This window comes from Thalassophryne amazonica, chromosome 22, assembly GCF_902500255.1.
Source record: "Thalassophryne amazonica chromosome 22, fThaAma1.1, whole genome shotgun sequence".
NCBI lineage: Eukaryota > Metazoa > Chordata > Actinopteri > Batrachoidiformes > Batrachoididae > Thalassophryne > Thalassophryne amazonica.
The window spans coordinates 13,422,144-13,440,946 of record NC_047124.1 but is presented as its reverse complement, the minus strand read 5'-3'; the positions used below and the strand labels follow the sequence as shown (position 1 = coordinate 13,440,946).

The following is an 18,803-nucleotide window of genomic DNA, read 5'->3' as shown; positions in this document are numbered from 1 at the left end:
TTTTCAGTGGTGATTCACTTTGTCATAAAATCTCACAGTTGCAAATGATCATGCAACATAAAAATTATTGTAAAAAAATACGCATACTTTAAGTTGCATTTTACTTCAAGTAGTTTTTGAGGTCCTGCAACTTATATTCTTGTGCGACTTATATACCAAAAATCACACATAAGTCACACTCAATTTTCATATCATCATTAAAGTTGAATTTCATCACACATTAAATTTATTTGTAAATATTTATCAGATTATCAGAATTTTTTATTTTTTCATGATGCATTAAATGTGCCTAAAACATTTTCACAATCATATATATATATATATATATATATATATATATATATATATATATATATATATATGTGCCATCATGCTGTGTGGCCAGTGCAGGTACTGGGAATCTTGTTAAAGTTGAGGGTCACATGGATTCCAGTCAATTATCAGCAGATTCTTGAGAACAATGTTCATGAATTAGTGACAAAGTTGAAGTTTGTATCAAAAACCGCGTCTGGATCCTCCTTTTGCAGAAATAAGTCTCTAAATGCTTCCCATAGCTTCCAATGAGAGTCTGTATTCTGGTTGAAGGTATTATGGACCATTCTTCTTTACAAAACATCTCAGGTTTGTTGGTTTCCGAGCATGGACAGCCCGCTTAAAATCACACCACAGATTTTCAATAATATTCAGGTCTGGGGACTGGGATGGCCATTCCAGAACATTATACTTGTTCCTCTGCATGCATGCCTTAGTAGATTTTGAGCAGTGTTTAGGGTCGTTGTCTTGTTGAAAGATCCAGCCCCGGCGCAACGTCAACTTTGTCACTGATTCTTGAACATCTGCTGATATTGACTGGAATCCATGTGACCCTCAAATTTAACAACATTCCCAGTACCTGCACTGGCCACACAGCATGATGGAACCACCTCCAAATTTTACTGTAGGTAGCAAGTGTATGGGGTTAGGGGTTAGGGGCGGGCTCACACTGATTGGCTGTGACACGTCATAGGGGCGGGGATTAGGGAGGGGTTAGGGGCAGGGCTTAGTGACGTAGTCGATTCTGATTGGATGTGACACGTCATAGGGAGCGGGATTAGGGGAGAGGTTGGGGCGGGGCTTAGTGATGTAGTCTATTCTGATTGGCTGTGATGTCATCCATCAAACTGTTGACAAGAGGTGGGGTATTATTCTCTCTTATAGGGTCTCAGACATGAGGCACCATTTACTCCAAGAACCCATTGATATTGAAGCACAAATTAGCTGCAGAAATCTGCATCAGGAGAGAGTGATCAGTCCTTGTTGAGTATTCTTTGTCTGTTATCAGGTTGGAATGTGTAATGATTAGAGTTTGTAATGTGTCTTTGTATGAAAACACATGTTGTTACTCATGTCATTAATGTATTATCAGTAGATATATTTTTGTTTCAAAGTTTAACATCTAACACTATAAGAATATGGACAGCATGTATATAAGTGACATTTACATGACAATTTATATGACAATATTGAGATACGATAATTTGGCCATATTGTGCAGCCCTACTGTCAACTAGCTGAAAACTTTAAATATTAATTTACATCTACATTTTAAAAAATGCTTAAAGTGGCAGGGGGTAAGAAGGCTGTAATTAGGGGGATCAGCTGAAAAGCAAAAAAAGAAAAATGCTTAAAAAGGTGGAGGGTATGGGGGATGAGCCCCCCCCCCAGAAGCTGAAAGGCAAAATAAGTAAAATGCTTAAAAAGGCGGGGGGTCTGAAAGGTTTTTGCTATGCTAATGCTCTGCTGAAGCATTTACTCAAAATAAAGTCTGAAGGACCTAAATGACATGGTGAGATGCAACCTACAGTAACTCCATAGACTTGGAGGAGTACACTTCATCTGTGACCAGCTACATCAGCAAGTGCATAGATGATGTGACTGTCTCCAAGACCATCATCGCACGTCCCAGTCAGAAGCCGTGGATGACTGCAGAGGTGCGTGCTCTGCTGAAGGCTAGAGACTCTGCCTTCAAAGCAGGAGACAAGGCAGCTCTAAAAAAAGCAAGGGCCAAACTGTCCCGAGCCATCAGAGAGGCAAAGCGCGCACACGGTGAGAGCATCCACAGCCACTTCAGAGACAGCGGGGACACACGGCGCATGTGGCAGGGCATCCAGGCCATCACCAACTACAGGGAAACACCACCTGCCTGTGACAGTGATGCCTCCCTTCCAGATGCGCTGAATGACTTCTACGCTCGGTTCGAGACACAGAACAGTGTGGCAGCGAGGAAGACCACCCCTCCTCCTGACGACCAGGTGTTGTGCCTTACAGCAGCTGACGTGAGGAAAACTCTACGCAGAGTTGACCCACAGAAAGCTGCTGGACCAGACAACATTCCTGGTAGAGTGCTCAGGGAATGTGCAGACCAGCTAACAGATGTCTGCACTGACATCTTCAACATCTCCCTGAGCAGTGCCACCATCCCAAAGTGTCTCAAGGCAACCACCATCATACCTGTGCCAAAGAAGTCTTCAGTGTCCTGCCTCAATGACTACCGTCCCGTCGCACTCACATCCATCATCATGAAGTGCTTCGAGAGGCTTGTCATGAGGCACATCAAGACCCTGCTGCCTCCTTCACTAAACCCTCTGCAGTTTGCGTACCGTCCCAACTGCTCAACGGACAATGCCATATCCACCACCCTTCACCTGGCGCTCACCCATCTGGACAACAGAGACACTTATGTTCGAATGCTGTTCATAGACTTTAGTTCAGCATTCAACACAATCATTCCCCAGCACCTGATCAGGAAGCTGAACCTACTGGGCCTGAACACTTCCCTCTGTAACTGGATCCTGGACTTCCTGACTGGGAGACCTCAGTCAGTGCGGATCGGACATAACATCTCCAGCACCACTATACTGAGTACTGGGGCCCCCCAGGGCTGTGTGCTCAGTCCACTGCTGTTCACTTTGCTGACTCCCGACTGTGCAGCAATGCACAGCTCGAACCACATCATCAAGTTTGCAGATGATACGACTGTGGTGGGTCTCATCAGCAAGAATGACGAGTCAGCATACAGAGAGGAAGTTCTACGGTTAATGGACTGGTGCAGAACCAACAACCTGTCTCTGAACGTAGACAAGACCAAAGAAATGGTTGTTGACTTCAGAAGGACAAGGCATCATCATTCTCCACTGCACATCGATGGCTCTGCTGTGGAGATCGTCAAGAACATCAAGTTTCTTGAAGTTCACCTGGCAGAGGATCTCACCTGGTCCCTCAACACCAGCACCATAACCAAGAAAGCCCAGCAGCATCTCTACTTCCTGCAAAGGCTGAAGAAGGCACATCTCCTACCTCCCATCCTCACCACATTCTACAGAGGAACCATTGAGAGCATCCTGAACAGCTGTATCACTGCCTGGTTTGGGAACTGCACCGTATCAGATCGCAAGTCCCTGCAGCGAGTAGTGAGGACGGCTGAGAAGATAATCGGTGTCTCTCTTCCTACCATCACAGACATTTACACCACACGCTGCATCCGCAAAGCAACCTACCGTCTGGAAAAAGGTACCAAAGCATCCGGGCCCTCACGTCCAGACTGTGCAACAGCTTCTTCCCCCAAATAATCAGACTCCTTAACAACCAGAGTCTGGTCTGAACAGTCACACATATTTCAGTGACTGGACTGAACACACACACACACACAGTCTCATCTTAAGAGTGCAATGTTTATGGTCAATAACTGCTACTATGATTTTCACGTTCTAAAAAAAAATGGTCACAACCACACTTTACTGCCTACCTGTATTTATTATTGTTTATCGTGATAAACCATAATAATATTCTTTGTAGTACCGTTGGTCCTGAAGGAACGTTGTTTTGTTTCACTGTATATATGGTTGAAATAACAATAAAATTACTTGAACTTGAACTTGAACGAGCTTCGCTCATTCATGTCCGCGACATATGCATATTGATGAAGTAAATCACACGCAGCATCTATATGTGAAGTAACTAAAACTATTTATTATGTTTATTATCATTGTTATTTTTAAATTATTATTACTGCTACCGGATATTTTGTTTCTATGGCAGCGCAGCGGAGTCTTATTGTGAAAAGTATCCTCCCGGAAGCACACTTTATGTTTGCGTACCCTAACATTCCATTAAAGTCGTAGAAGAAGAAGAAGAAGTCGCAGCGGAAGCGGCAGAGCAGAGACAAGACATTTGTTTACGGTTTTATTTTTGTATTTTATTTTCACTGAAACGTCCTGGTAGTATCGTGTTCGGTTCTTTGTGCTGTTTTTGTGTGTTTCCGCGCGGCTGCTGGCTGTATTTTTGGCGTTTCGACGGGAGGACAGGATGGTTTTGTCCACCTCGCAGCAGGTCGTGTTAGCCTTCACGGCGGTGCTCTTCATGTTCGTGGTTCTGCCCAGAATGTTCGGGCTCAGCAGCAACGGAACCGGGTCCACGGAAGCCCGCTTTGGACCCCGCTACAGCAGAAAGGGTAAAACATTTCACAGCTGTGATGGAGATGGGGTAAATGTTAATAGTCAGCGTGGCGCTTCTTCCAAATGATAGAACATCTTCTCATCGAAAAGTCATTAAACTGTCTTGTGATTAGAGATTTGACTGCCGTTTTTCACTATTTCCACGGGTTCTAAGCATTTAAAATATCTTATCAGTGGGTATAACCATTTGTCTCATCACAGTCAAGTGCGCCTTTATGGCAAAGTGTAGATCTTCACGAATTGTACATTTGATACATAATTTCCGCCACTGTTCAGACTAATGTAGACAGTAATCTGTGGTGAATGTGTTAACTTTTAAAGAGCATAATTTTTTTTTAAAGAAGTATGAATTGTAACCCTTGACGTCATCTGCTCCCTGTTTCCACATTTAATGATCATTTCTGATTCTTTTGCAAGAGGTCATTTATCCCATGCAGTCTTAACTTTTTATAGTAATCTTTAAAAAAAAGCAATATAATTATCCGATTCACGATGCATTTATACACCCTTAAAGGATTAGTTATTTTTAATACAAATCGTCACTTTTATATAACCAGTTTTCTCTAGAGAAGTCAGAGGAGGGAAACACGAGCATGTCCAACTCAGTATGGGATGTTCCAGAAAAAATAACCAACTTTTCATCTACAAAGAAGATGGTCTTAACATATCCGTTTTTAAAATAGATATATGGAAGGTTGAAGTTTATTGTACTAATGTCAAAATTGCCACCAAAATTTACATTTTGGTGTAAGGTGTGGTTTTCTTTTAGACTTGTTCAACATAGGTGCCACTTTGTTCAGTTACTGCCTGCAAATACGTTGTCGTGTTCTCCATTACTTTGGGAAACATTTTTCAGGAATGTTATGCATTTCTCGAAGGATGTTTTCCTTAAGGTGGTGCCAAAGTTCAATAAGTTTTGTCTGTTGTTGTATGGTTAGTCTTGGCATTTTTCCTGGCGCTTGCTTGGTATCAAAATAAACTTCAGGGTCTCTGCAACAAGAAATGAAGCATTAGTGACAAAATGACTGCTTTTTAAGGATCAAACAAAGCATTTTAAAAGTTGTACATTTTTGGGATATCCTATATGTTTTGGACTTAATGTAATTTATGTCAAGCAGCGAACAACACCCATATTTGTTTGAACTATCCAGTGTCATGCTTCATATACTAGCCTTTACCCAAACCTTAAGTTCTGAGTTTGAAATTTGTCAGTTTCCTCTTCTGCAGCTTCACAGCCAGTTTGCTCTGTGCAGGCCTGATATCAGAAGATAAGTAGTGTGGTTCCCAGTTAGTACTTGGATGGTACCGTATCAAAATGCAGATGTAAAAAAAAAAACAAGCATTTTCAACATTAGCATTTCAATACTTAATGGAATTTACACGTTGACCTGTTTTAAAAGGTACATTTAATCAAAACCTCTTGAATTTGGAGGTGAAAGCATCCACACAGACACAATGCTAAAAATAGTTTTAAATTGTTGTATAGTTATTCATTTTTAGTGTATATTCCCCCAAAGTCTGAATTCTTACCATCTTTAGCGTCACAGTTGCAGCTGTCACAGCGTGAATCAGAATTTGTCTCACAGGTCATTGAAAATTACTAATTTGCGTAAATTATTATCCAGATGAGGTTTATTTGCAGTTGTACAATTCTTCTCACTTTTCTGATGCACCTTGCAGTCTGCATTAATACTTATTCCTGTTTAAGCCATGCTGTTCTGTGACTGGTCTTCACATGTTTTATTTGTGGCACCAGGTCCAGGTCCAGGTGCGGTCAGAGGTCAACCTGTCAGTCTGAACGCCCCTGGATCACCTCAGAGTCCCGAGAATGTGCAGCAGATGAAAAAGCTAATGGAGCAAGAGTTGAAGAGTGACAAGTACAAATCTAACAACAACAAGGGTTACGTGTTCACACTGATGCCGCTTTATGCCATCGGGGTCGGTGTGTTTGCAGCTTACAAATTTCTGAAGGTAAGCAAAGACGAAAGCAACACATGGCTTCATGGAAGATGTGTATTCAACAAGGGGTGCTGGGTAGCACACACATGTCCTGAACCCCCTGTTGGTCATATTATGTGTGAGTACTTGTAATTTATCTTATTTGTTTTATTTATCTTGATTTGACTTTGATTAGATGGCACAAAATGTTTTTTTGTTATCTTTAACTCACAGATCAAGTCTTCAGATGACCAGGCTCAAAAGGACAAATTTGTGAAAGGTGCTAAAAAGTCAGTAGAAGCAGGTGTGTCAGATTTCTATTTGTTTAGCTGTGGTTTCTTTGGTCGGGCTGCATTTGAATCCCATGAGAAATTGTTTTTGAATTGTGCAGAGAACCAGTTGAATGAACTGGAACAAAGGCTTGCTCAGACAGAAAAAATGCTCAACTCCATCCTAACACAGCTGGACCCTCTTACGAACTGGTGAGTGGTGAAGACTGTGGTTTCCTGGTACATGCATGTGCCTCTGTTTAAGCTTTTGATTAAACATTTATGGTCCCAAAAGGTGTTTTCTCAGATAGCTGTCTCTCTTTTCATCTGTTATAAATAGTGGAAAGAAATGTACAAATACATAATGTTCACTGTTTTGTGTTCTCCAAAAATATGGGATGTTACCACCATTAGCCAAACGTTCAGTAAGTCACAAAGCTTCTTCATCCTTCAGTTATGTTGACAACCAATCAGACTTGAGGAACTGTAACTGAACTATAAAAACCTTTGAGACGGCAGCTTCCCATCAACACCTGCATCTCCTATTCTATTCACTCAGTCCCTACATACTTGTACAACCAAATATCAAGTTTTGGTTTCCTTTTTGCTCATCCAAAAATCTGCGATCATAGAATGCAGAAACCAAGGAATCACAGCTGATGTTCTAAACCAGTGGTGTCCAAAGACAATGGGATGAGGTCATCAGTGAAACCACCTGGTTGAGTCAGTGGTTGCAAAGATCCTCTTGGCCCTTTCTGGACTGGCGTTGGCCACCACTGTTCTAAACAGTTTTCTCACTTTCATCTTTTTATCTTAAACCCAAATGTCTTCAGTGTACATTAAAAATGAGTGGATTGGTCTTGTTGTTCAGTGCTTTTGGGGGAGTCTGTGTATCTGTTTTTGTAGTGTAAATCAGCCTCACTTTGATGATGGATCTATCGCCACAGTTTAGGTGCAGCCTGAGAAGCTTTCAGTAGTGTGTTTTTGCTGGTTGGTTTTTGGAAGACTGTGGCTTTCAGTCTTTTATCACACATGGAAAAATGTGGCTTCTAGAACTGTAGCATGTTTAGTTTACACTGTTTTCTTTCTGCAGTGTGAAGTCAGTGGCCAAAGATCAGAAGAATGAAATCATGAGCCAACTGCAGACCATCCGCTACCTGATGAAGAAGAGAGGAATGGACTGTCCACCCCTCAACATCCATGGTAACCTGGAACCAAAAAGTCACAGAGAGTTTGAAATTCAGTGTTGTCTTTCAGACTGGGACACAACTTTCAGAAGATCTCGCACTACTTGTGATTGAACAAAAATCAGTTTTGTGTGGATTTATTTGTCATCCAGATATGGTGTTTTTGCTTTTTTTTTTTTTTTTTTTTTTAGAGAGAGAGAGAACAAATATTTGGTTTGAGCTTCTACATGGAATATCATTTTCCAGACTTGATATATTTTATGCAAACTAGTAAACTGATGCTGCCAAGCCCTTTTGTTTTCAGCTGATCCATTATTATGTAAAGGTTGCAGTGTCAATAGGCAAATTGACTGCTGTTGTGCTTTGAAGCCTGATTGTTTGTTTATACAAATCAGACTCTACAAAAAAAGCACATAAGTCATGAGCTACAATGATTTGAAATGTGATCTGATACATGTGTGATTCCTCACTATAACTCAATGCTACGCGTTTAGTTTAACTCCAGAAAGCAAAACTTTCTCATTTGTTAAGAGAGCTCATACTGCTGCCAAGGACACACACACACCTTCAACCGCTTATCCTAGATCAGGATATGGGGGGGGGTGGTTAGAGCTGGAGCCTATCCCAGCTGTCATAGGGCGTGAGGTGGGGTACACCATGGACCAGACACCAGTCTGTCGCAGGGCCACATATAGACAAACACATTCACACGCACGCTGACAATTTAAAGTTTTCTGGAGGGAACCCACACAAACACAGGGAGAGCACACAAACTCCACGCAGAAAGACCCACAGGTGAGAATCAATCCCATGACCTTCTTGCTGTGAGGCAGCAGCAGTCACCATGCTGCCCCATTTCAGTCCCCCCCTCCAAAAAAAAAAACCCTGTCAACCAGACCTGGATCAGAGTACACCATGGGATCCTGAACATTCACTATTAATCCTGGCTCATATTGCTGATTTCTGGTCCTGATCTTTGTTTCTTATCAGTCATCATTGATTAGAAGATCATGCTTAATTTCCTTCAGCTTCCCTTGTTTGCACTCAGGGTTGCCACAGTAACTCCCAGGTGGATCTGCATGTTGAATTGGCACAAGGTTTATGCCAGATGCCCTTCCTGGCGCAACTCTACATTACATGGAGAAACTTTGATCTTGATCATAAATTAATGCAGATTGAAGCACAAAGATCATCCTTTTGTAACAGACACTCGCCTCTTGTTTGACCCATGGTCTACCTCTGCACCACATTGGATTGAAGTCGGTGTAAAAGCAACCACATTGTCTGATCTGAATAATTCATTATCTGTTTTGTCTCTTTTTAGACGCATCCTGTGAGGGAAATCTGGATGACCTCATTGAGTCTCTGGGGGTGAAGGACACCCCAAAAGCAGGTCCTCCTCCGGTGGACCAGCAGGTTTGTGAAGAACCGGTGGAGGCGTCTGAGCATGTGGAAGCCAAAGGTGAAGATGCAGCAGGTCAGGAGATGATGGAGGTGACACCAGAGAAGACCGACAGGCAGACACAGGATGAGGGAAACATGGAAGATGAGGAAGGTTTAGCGGACGCTGAGCTCATACCGTCGTTAGAAGACTGTGAAGACGTAAACATTGAAGAGATTGAGGCGGAGCAGCGTGCACCCGGCCTCAGGCGACGCAACAGGCTTGAATGAACTCATTGTAGGTCTTCTAATTTCTACTGCTGACATTATTTATTATCTGAAAGTCTTTCACTCCAAGATACTGCATAGTTTTAAAATATTTGAACTGCATTTTCAAAGTTCTATCAAAAACAGTAACACAAATACAAAGCACAGCACAAAACAGGTGGTTGGAATCGGGCTGAAATCAAATCATGGTTCGGGTTGTTTACATTATACTGTCGCCTTTTGTGGATGAGTTGTGCTTTCAGACTTGTTGTTGTCATGTCGGCTGCTCCCGTTTTGTTTGGGGTTGCCACAGCAGACACGCATTGGTTTTTGGCACAAGTTTTACGCTGGATGCCCTTCCTGATGCAACTCCAGTTTTACCCGGCGAAACACACACACAGCCCCTGGTGGTCCGAAGAGGTCTCTCATCCAAATACTAACCAGACCCCACACCGCTTAGCTTCTGAGATCTGACAGGATCAGGCGCCACACAGCAGACCGGCTCTGCAGTTGTGCTTTTAGACTAATTATGGAAAGTTTTAGGCTGAAATCACACACCTTATTGTTCTCTCCCAAAACAGAATTATGCTGCATTCACATGTTGGCTGGAAGCAGCAGACGGAAATCTGGATGTTTCATTGTTTTCAGTGAGTGGATGATTGAAAATTCCATACATCAAAAGTTACAAATCTTCAACTTTTTCTGCTTGATACAGCGACAAGGACAAATTGGGTTTTATTTTGCCTTTAACAATGGAAAAAGACGGGCGGAGAGAGAGATGGATTATTGAACTGTAGACGCACCCAGTTATAACTGGCTAAACTGAAACAATTTGTATGAAATTAAACTGTGGTGCCACAAAACCTGACTTTTTAAGCCACCATCTGAACCAAAACTTCCTGTTTTAACAATGTGTGGTTCAGGTGTGTATTGTCCTTGTTAAATGCAGTCATCCTGGTTTGTGTAGACTTGATCCTGTTAGATCTCAGAAGCGGAGCGGAGAAGCAGAGTCATGTCAGGAAGAGCATCACAATGTGGATCTGAACAGCCAGATTCAACCGAAAGACATCAACTGGCCGTCTCGCTAATCAATCAATCAACATTTATTTATAAAGCGCTTTACAGCACCGACTGGTGTCCAAAGTGCTTAACATTAAAAACACAAATTTACAAAATAAAACACATATAAAATAAAATTTTAAAACAACACATAAAAAAAAAACAAAAATAACAGAACATGTCACCTCCCCACTAAGTGTTAAAAGCCAGTTTAAATAAATAAGTCTTTAACTTAGATTTAAAAAGTGCTAGGTCAGGAATAGTACGTAACTCAAGAGGTAGCTCATTCCACAGTCTGGGGCCAGCTACCGCGAAAGCATGATCACCCCAGCGTTTATATCTTGACCTTGGAACATCTAAGTAAAGCTGGCCAGACGCCCTTAACGTCCTACTGTAGGTGCGCAAAGTTAAAATTTCAGACAAGTAGGGAGGTGCAAGGCCATAAATAGCTTTAAAAACAAACATTAAAATTTTAAAATCAATTCTAAAACAAACTGGAAGCCAGTGGAGTGAGTATAGGATGGGCGCAATATGCTCACGTCTAGAAGTGTTTGTCAAAAGACGAGCAAGAGCATTCTGCACCAACTGGAGACGCGCAAGAGACGACTGATTAATGCCCACATAAAGTACATTACAATAATCAAGTCTGGAGCTGATGAAAGCATGAATGGCTGTCTCAAGATCACGTCTACTGAGAAAGTGCTTTATTTTAGCCAAGAGGCGAAGTTGGAAAAAACTAGCTTTGACAACAGAATTTATCTGTTGATCGAACCTCAAACAGCTGTCAAATATCACTCCCAAATTCTTGACAGCTGGTTTTACATAGTTAGCCAAAGCACCAAAATTTGGTGTTACCGCATTTGGTCTGCCAGTGCGCTCAAACACCATGATCTCAGTTTTACCATCATTCAGGTAAAGGAAGTTTCGGGACAGCCACTGCTTCACATCACGAATACAATTAAATAATGATGACAAAGCATCACTCCCATTAGTCCTCACAGGCAGATAGATTTGCAGATCATCTGCATAACAATGAAAGGACAGGTTGTGCTGGGTTATAATTGACCCCAATGGCAGAATGTACAAAGAAAATAGAATCGGCCCAAGGACAGATCCCTGCGGCACTCCACAGCACAGAGGAGCAGTTGATGAGGAAAGGTCCCCAATCATGACAGAAAAGCTCCTTTCAGCCAAATATGATCTAAACCACTCAAGTGCAATACCATGAATGCCAATAAAATGTTCCAACCGGGAAACAAGTACTGTGTGATCCACAGTATCAAAGGCTGCTGTGAGGTCCAACAGAACCAGCACAGCAGGATTCCCTGCATCCACCGACAAAGTAATATTATGAACTTTTAAAAAGTTTATGATCAATGTAATTACTCTGGAGTGTTGCAGTTCTCTCCTCTTTAGATAAATTATAATAGTTAAAGGACAGGATTTAGACAGGTACAGTGCACCAAAATAATCAACTAATCGATCAACTTGATTCTGCACCATTTTGAATGGGACCACATGCATTCATTGCAGGGTCAGTGTAACAAAAATTTACGGTGTAGGGCTTTTTTCATGCAAAACATGTCAATCACAGTGCAAAAGTCTAGGATTGTTTGTTAAAAGAAGTGTACAAATGATTCACCTTTCATTCTTGATTACTGCCAAAATGAAGTTTTCAGAGAAGCGATCGATCGAGTGGCCGTTTGTTCATCACGCCTTCAGTGTCAGCGGGATTGCCTGTTGTCTCGTCAGGCAGAGACAAGACTTTTGTGCTTTGTCGGATCACAAACACAGGCTGCACAGAGCGTGATCCGGAAAGCTCAAATTGAAAGGACAGAAAAATCTCCCATCATCACTATCTGACAAGGTCACGCCTTTGTATGTCAGTGAAAAGACTGTGTTTCCACAGTATTCCCTGCCAAGGTTATGAGTCAGAGCGGCTCTGCAAAAATTTCCATCAGTATCTTCAAAACTATTGCCCGCTCAGCTGTGAAATCTTTGATTCTGATAAGATATTGGTGAGGACCAGTGATCCTCCAGTTATTTTTCTTGTAACATAATGTTTTACTTTTTGGTGGTTTTTTAAAGTCACACTGATTTTTCTGCCACTGGATGTCGTGCTTGCACCAAACTTAAAGACATGATTAAAGGTTCCCTCCTCAGCCACACCTTCTCAACCCTCCCTCCTCCACATTTAGCAGGACGACCAGCAGTTGGGGCTTTTTAACCACTCTAGCAGCTTTCAACAACAGGAGAAGCCAGATGTTTGTAAGACTATCCATGTTCTTGGTCAAAGAAACTTTTAGCATCCAACTCTGAAAATTTCTAAAATGTATTTCTAGAAAGCCATTTACCATCTTGGAAAAAAATAAATAAACCTCTATGCAGTGAGTTTGAAGTACTGCTGTTTCTTTATAAACATATAATAAAAGCTAGAGGTGGGCAATACCAGGAATTTTGGTATTGATCCGATACCAAGTAAATACAGGCCCAGTATTGCCGATATCGATACCGATACTGTTTCATAGATAGATAGATAGATAAAAACTTTATTGATCTCACAGAGGAGAAATTCACGTTACGTCAGCTCTTAAGACAACACACAAGGTGGGTGCAAGTAGAGGAAAATGTTCATCGAACAGTGTGTGCAAGGATAAGCAATAATAATAATACTTGTAACAGTACAAGACATGAGAAATGAGGTAGAAATAGAATATGTAGGTCTATATATACACACGCACTCACATACGTGTGTATGTATATATATATATACATACACACACACCCACGTACATACATATATATATATACATATACACACACATATGCATATACACATATGCATACACCCATACACGCATACCCATATGCACACACATATACACGTACACATGTACGTATGCATATATATAAACATGATTGGGATTGAAAAAGAGATAGGAGCATCTTCTTTACAATATGTGAAATGGAGTTTAGATGTGATATTTAAGCTTCATAGATACAAAGGATCCAAAAGACCTAGGATAGAATTTCGCCAAACATTGTACATGACAACATAATACTTTATTATCACAATCAGACACAGACAGAGAGTAGACTTTGATGAATCTGCGTGTGCAGCAGTGAGTGCGTGCGGGAGAGAAAAAAGCTTGAGTATCAATCTTTTTACACGAGGATCGTTCATTATCAATACCAGCATTGGTATCGATATTATCGCTATTAGTATCGATCCCCCCACCTCTAATAAAAGCGCTAAATGTGTGCACAGTCACACACTGAAATGTCATGCACCAAAGTTCAATGAGTGTTGCTTCATTCTTTGCACAGGAACCCATTAAGCTAGTAAATGTTGACACAGAAAGTAGATGTAGCTGCTATATTAATGTTTAACATGTTGTTCGTGACACCTTTTAAATATCGACATTGGCACAGTGGGACATGTCCAGGCTTGTTCAAGCAGGCACATGTAAAGTAGACCTTTTGGTTTGCTTTGCATGTGATTTATTCTTGCCCACGGCGTGGTCCCAGTGCCCACGAAGGCCACTGTTGTTTGCTAATCATCATTCTTTTTTTTTCTGTGAATTAATCATTTGCTCGTGGTCCTTTTTCAAATAGTTACATATCCCAGAGAATTCTCTTTTGACTCTTGTCTTAAAAGGGGGATGGGCCCAGTCTCTGTAGGACAGAGATTTCCTGTTCAATTAAAATTCAAGAAGGTCCCATGTTTGAACCCTGGGTATTTTGTTATACAGTGGTATGTAAAAATTTGGGCACCCCTGATGATTTCCATGATTTTCCTTTATAAATCACTAGTTGTTTGGATCAGCAATTTCAGTTAAATATATCATATAGCAGACAAACACAGTGATTGAGAAGTGAAATGAAGTTTATAGGATTTACAGAAAGTGTGCAATCATTCTTTAAACAAAATTAGTCACGTGCATAAATTTTGGCACCCCAACAGGAAAAATACACCAATATTTAGTAGAGCCTCCATTTGTAGAAATAACAGCCTTTAAATGCTTCCTATAGCTTCCAATGAGAGTCTGGATTCTGGTTGAAGGTATTTTGGACCATTCTTCTTTACACAACATCTCAGGTTTCTGAATATGGACAGCCCGCTTAAAATCACACCACAGATTTTCAATAATATTCAGGTCTGGAGACTGAGATGCCCATTCCAGAATGTTGTACTTGTTCCTCTGCATGAATGCATTAGTAGATTTTGAGTATCATTTAGGGATGTCTTGTTGAAAGATCCAGCCCCGGTGCAGCTTCAACTTTGTCACAGATTCTTGAACATTGTCCTCAAGAATCTGCTGATATTGACTTGAATCCATGTGACCCTCAGCTTTAACAAGATTCCCAGTACCTGCACTGGCCACACAGCCCTACAGCATGATGGAACCACCTCCAAATTTTACTGTAGGTAGCAAGCGCTTTTCTTGGAATGCTGAGTTCTTTTTCAGCCATGCATACCGATCCTTGTTATGTCCAAATAACTCAGTTTTTCTTTCAGTCTACAGCACCTTATTCTAAAATGAAGCTGGCTTGTCCAAATGTGCTTTAGCATACCTCAAGCAACTCAGTTTGTGCTGTGTATGCAGAAAAGGCTTCCTCCACATTACAGCATCTTCTTGTGCAAAGTGCGCTGTATAGTTGAATGATGCACAGAGACACTATATGCTGCAAGATCATGTTGTAGGTCTTTGGAGCAGGTCTGTGGGTTGACTATGACTGTTCTCACCATCCTTCGCTTCAGCTTATCTGAGATATTTCTTGGTCTGCCACTTCGGGCCTTAACTAGTACTGTGCCTGTGGTCTTCCATTTCCTCACTATGTTCCTCACAGTGGAAACTGACAGCTGAAATCTCTGCGGTAGCTTTTTGTATCCTTCCCCCAAACCATGATGTTGAAGAATCTTTGTTTTCAGGTCATTTGAGAGTTGTTTAGAGGGTCCCATGTTGCCACTCATTAGAAGAGATGCAAAGAGGGGAAACATTTGTAAATGGCCACCTTAAATACTCTTTCTCATTATTGGATTCACTTGTGTAAGAAGGTCAAGGGTCAATGAACTGACCAAACCAATTTTGTGTTCCAGTAATGAGTGCTAAATGTATTCAAATCAATAAAATGACAAGGGTGCCCAAATTTATAGACCTGCCTAATTTTGTTTCAATAATTATTGCACACTTTCTGTAAATACTAGAAACTTCATTTCACTTACCAAATATCAGTGTGTTTGTCTGCTATATGATATATTTAACTGAAATTTCTGATCCAGAAAACCAATGATTTATAAAGGAAAATCATGAAAATGATCAGGGGTGCCCAAACTTTTGCATACAACTGTATTTCTGACTGTCTTGGTCTTGTATATCTAACAGTGAAAACAAAGTGCCCAAGTACCCCCTCCCCCCCCCCCCCCCCCCCCCCCCCCCCCCCCCCCCCCCCCCCCAGTGTGCGATAAAGATCAGCAATCTGTCCACTCTATTTTTAGTGACGATATTACAGAGAAAAGTGAGGTCACAGGCGCTTTTTACTCTGTGCGCCAGTCAGTGCAAGGACAGCTGTTTATAGGCGAGGACGGTCTCTACCAGCTAAGTGGAAAGTCCTCAGTACTTCATCTTCTGTGATGAATGTCCTTGTTAGTGAAACATTAAAAGATCGTAACACCCAATTTCAAAAATCGCCAGCTGGTTCATTTGAATCTGAAATGGAAAGCAGCCAATCGTGGAAGATGAGTGATGCTCGCAGAGGATACGGGTTACAAAAGGGTGACTACTGAGAAGTCTGGTTGCATCACAGACCAAAATGTGTGGACAAACCAGATACTTTGTTTAGTTTATATATCTGGAAAGAATGGCAGTACAAGTAGATGGTAGTGCAGATAGCTCAGTGGGTTAGGGAGTTTGGCTTCCATTTTCCAGGCCAGGGTTTGATTCCCGGTCACGCTGTCTCTGCCCATGGACAAGACACTTCGTCAGCATTGTTCCGGGTTACCCAGCCGTAAGTGGTTGGCTAGAGACGTAATCTGCAATGGACTTTTCATCCTCGTCACATTAAGGAATCCAGGGATAAGCAACTGGCACCAAGGGGCTTTGGGCCTATATGGCACTTCTTTGTTCTTCTTTCTTAAAAGAAAGAAGGGAAAAAAAAGATTTTGCAGGGAAAATAGAGGAAAAGATGACAAATAAAAATCTTGGATCTGCTTGATCGTGTATGAAAACGACAGCTGGACTTCAGGAGCCCAAGTCCAGATCCATCACCTTGTTGAAGGACTTCCAGACAGATGTTGAATTTGCAAATGCTCTGAATACTTTTTACACAAGGTTTGATATCTCAGATCACAGTTCAGAGATTAAGGAAATAAAGCATAAAGTGAAAGACAGTCAGCACTTTTTTATTTCTCAAAAAGAGGTAGAAAAATCTTTTTGTGCCCTCAAACCAAAAAGTCAGGGCCCTGATAATGTTTGCAGTCGCCTCTTAAAAACTGTGCTAAAGAGCTGAGTCTTATTTTCCAATTTATTTTTAATATGTCTCTGGAAATGCAGACTATGCCAAATGTGTGGAAAGATGCTGTTGTTGTCCCTGCCACCAAAAATTGTACTCCAAAGGTTCTAAATGACTTTAGGCCTATAGCTTTGACGTCCATTGTCATGAAAACCTTTGAGAAATTGGTGAGAACTGAAATTATTAATCAAGTAGGTGCCAACTTGGACCCTATGCAATTTGCCTATAGGCCAAATAGAGGGGTCGAGGATGCCACAGTCACTTTAATGAACTTACTTTTCAGACACCTTGAAGGGAAAGGTGCACATGCCAGACTTTTATTCACTGACTTTTCTTCTGCTTTTAACACAATTCAGCCCCACATTTTAGCCTCAAGACTTTTAGAACATTTTAATCTAAGTTGCAATCTTGTGGGCTGGATTCTGAGCTTCCTCACTAACAGGACACAAAAAGTTAGAGTAAATGGGGTCTTGTCTGATCAGACCCAGTCCTCCACCGGGTCACCACAAGGTAGTGCTATCTCTCCACTTGTGTATATTTTATACACTGATCTCTGCAGAAGTTGGAGGGATAGGAGGACTATTCTAAAGTATGCAGTTGACACTGTTATTGCCAGCTTGCTACAGGACAATGAGGTTGGCCACGGTCCTGTTGTTGATGATTTCTTGGATTGGTGTGAGAAGTCTTTTCTACAGATGAATGTATTGAAGACTAAAGATATGGTCATTGACTTTAGGAAGGGTTCCCACAAACATGGAGTAACTCTCCTAAAAGGTCAGGCTGTAGAAACTGTGAGCACCTATAAATATCTGGGTACTGTTATTGATGACAAACTCACTTTTGAGTCAAACTGTGAAGTGGTGTGTAAAAAAGGTCACCAGCGCTTGTTCTGTCTTAGAAAACTGGCATCCTTTCACATTGACAAATCACTGTTAATAATGTTTTATCGTTGTTATATCGAATCTGTTTTATCTTTTTGTTTGGTGTCATGGTTTGGAAATTTGTCAGTTAAAAACAAAAACAGTCTGAATCAGATTGTAAAATGGGCGAGCAAAATCATTGGAGGAGTCTCAGCTGTATCCAACCTCTCTGTACATGAGGCAGGTCCAGAGATTGGTTGAGGCAGTTCTAAAGGATGCCTCACATCCTCTTTTTGATCAGTTTGAACTGCTCCCTTCAGGACGGAGGTATAAAGCTCCTTTCTGCAGAACTAAGCGCTACAAGAGCACTTTTATTCCTGCTGCTATTAGTGTTCTTAACAGATGACTTTGAATGTATATTTAATTAATTTATCTGCTATTTTGCATTGAGATGGCACACGCTTTGTGACTTTCTTCTGAGTGCCATGCTATTGGCCTGTACTTGCACTGCTCATTGTATTTTTATATTTTTATTTTTATTATATTTATGGTATTTTTTATCGGTATTTATGTGTTATGTGATTGTTATGAATGGAGTGACGCACTGCCAAACCAAATTTACCTTTTGGTACAAATAAAGTAACCTTGACCTTGACCTTAAAAGGAAACAACACACCAGTGGGCTGAGAAACAAGATGTGAAAGACCCCAGTGAAGAAAAACTGCTTCACAAAAATCGTCCAGATCAATAAATCCCCCCAGGAAGTAGGTGTGTCAAGGACTTGAGTAAACTTGGTAATAGTACCCACAAGCATGAAGACAGTAAGGACTATGGCAA

General features: G+C 41.2%; 1 protein-coding gene across 1 annotated transcript; it reads left to right on the top strand.

Moving 5' to 3' along the window:
- The first annotated feature begins 4,168 nt into the window (after positions 1 to 4,168).
- ccdc107 (coiled-coil domain containing 107) lies at positions 4,169 to 9,665 on the top strand. Its single transcript, XM_034162997.1, has 6 exons — positions 4,169 to 4,489; positions 6,250 to 6,464; positions 6,666 to 6,735; positions 6,823 to 6,913; positions 7,794 to 7,903; positions 9,212 to 9,665. Exons 1-6 carry the CDS (start codon positions 4,345 to 4,347, stop codon positions 9,556 to 9,558), a joined length of 978 nt encoding a protein of 325 aa, XP_034018888.1. The 5' UTR covers positions 4,169 to 4,344; the 3' UTR covers positions 9,559 to 9,665.
- The last annotated feature ends 9,138 nt before the right edge of the window (positions 9,666 to 18,803 follow it).

Excerpts from the sequence above, each read along its gene's own strand:
- ccdc107 (XM_034162997.1), top strand. The coding sequence starts at position 4,345 with ATGGTTTTGTCCACCTCGCAGCAGGTCGTGTTAGCCTTCACGGCGGTG. Across the intron at positions 4,490-6,249 it reads ACCCCGCTACAGCAGAAAGG|GTCCAGGTCCAGGTGCGGTC; the intron begins GTAAAACATTTC and ends TTGTGGCACCAG. Across the intron at positions 6,465-6,665 it reads CAGCTTACAAATTTCTGAAG|ATCAAGTCTTCAGATGACCA; the intron begins GTAAGCAAAGAC and ends TTTAACTCACAG.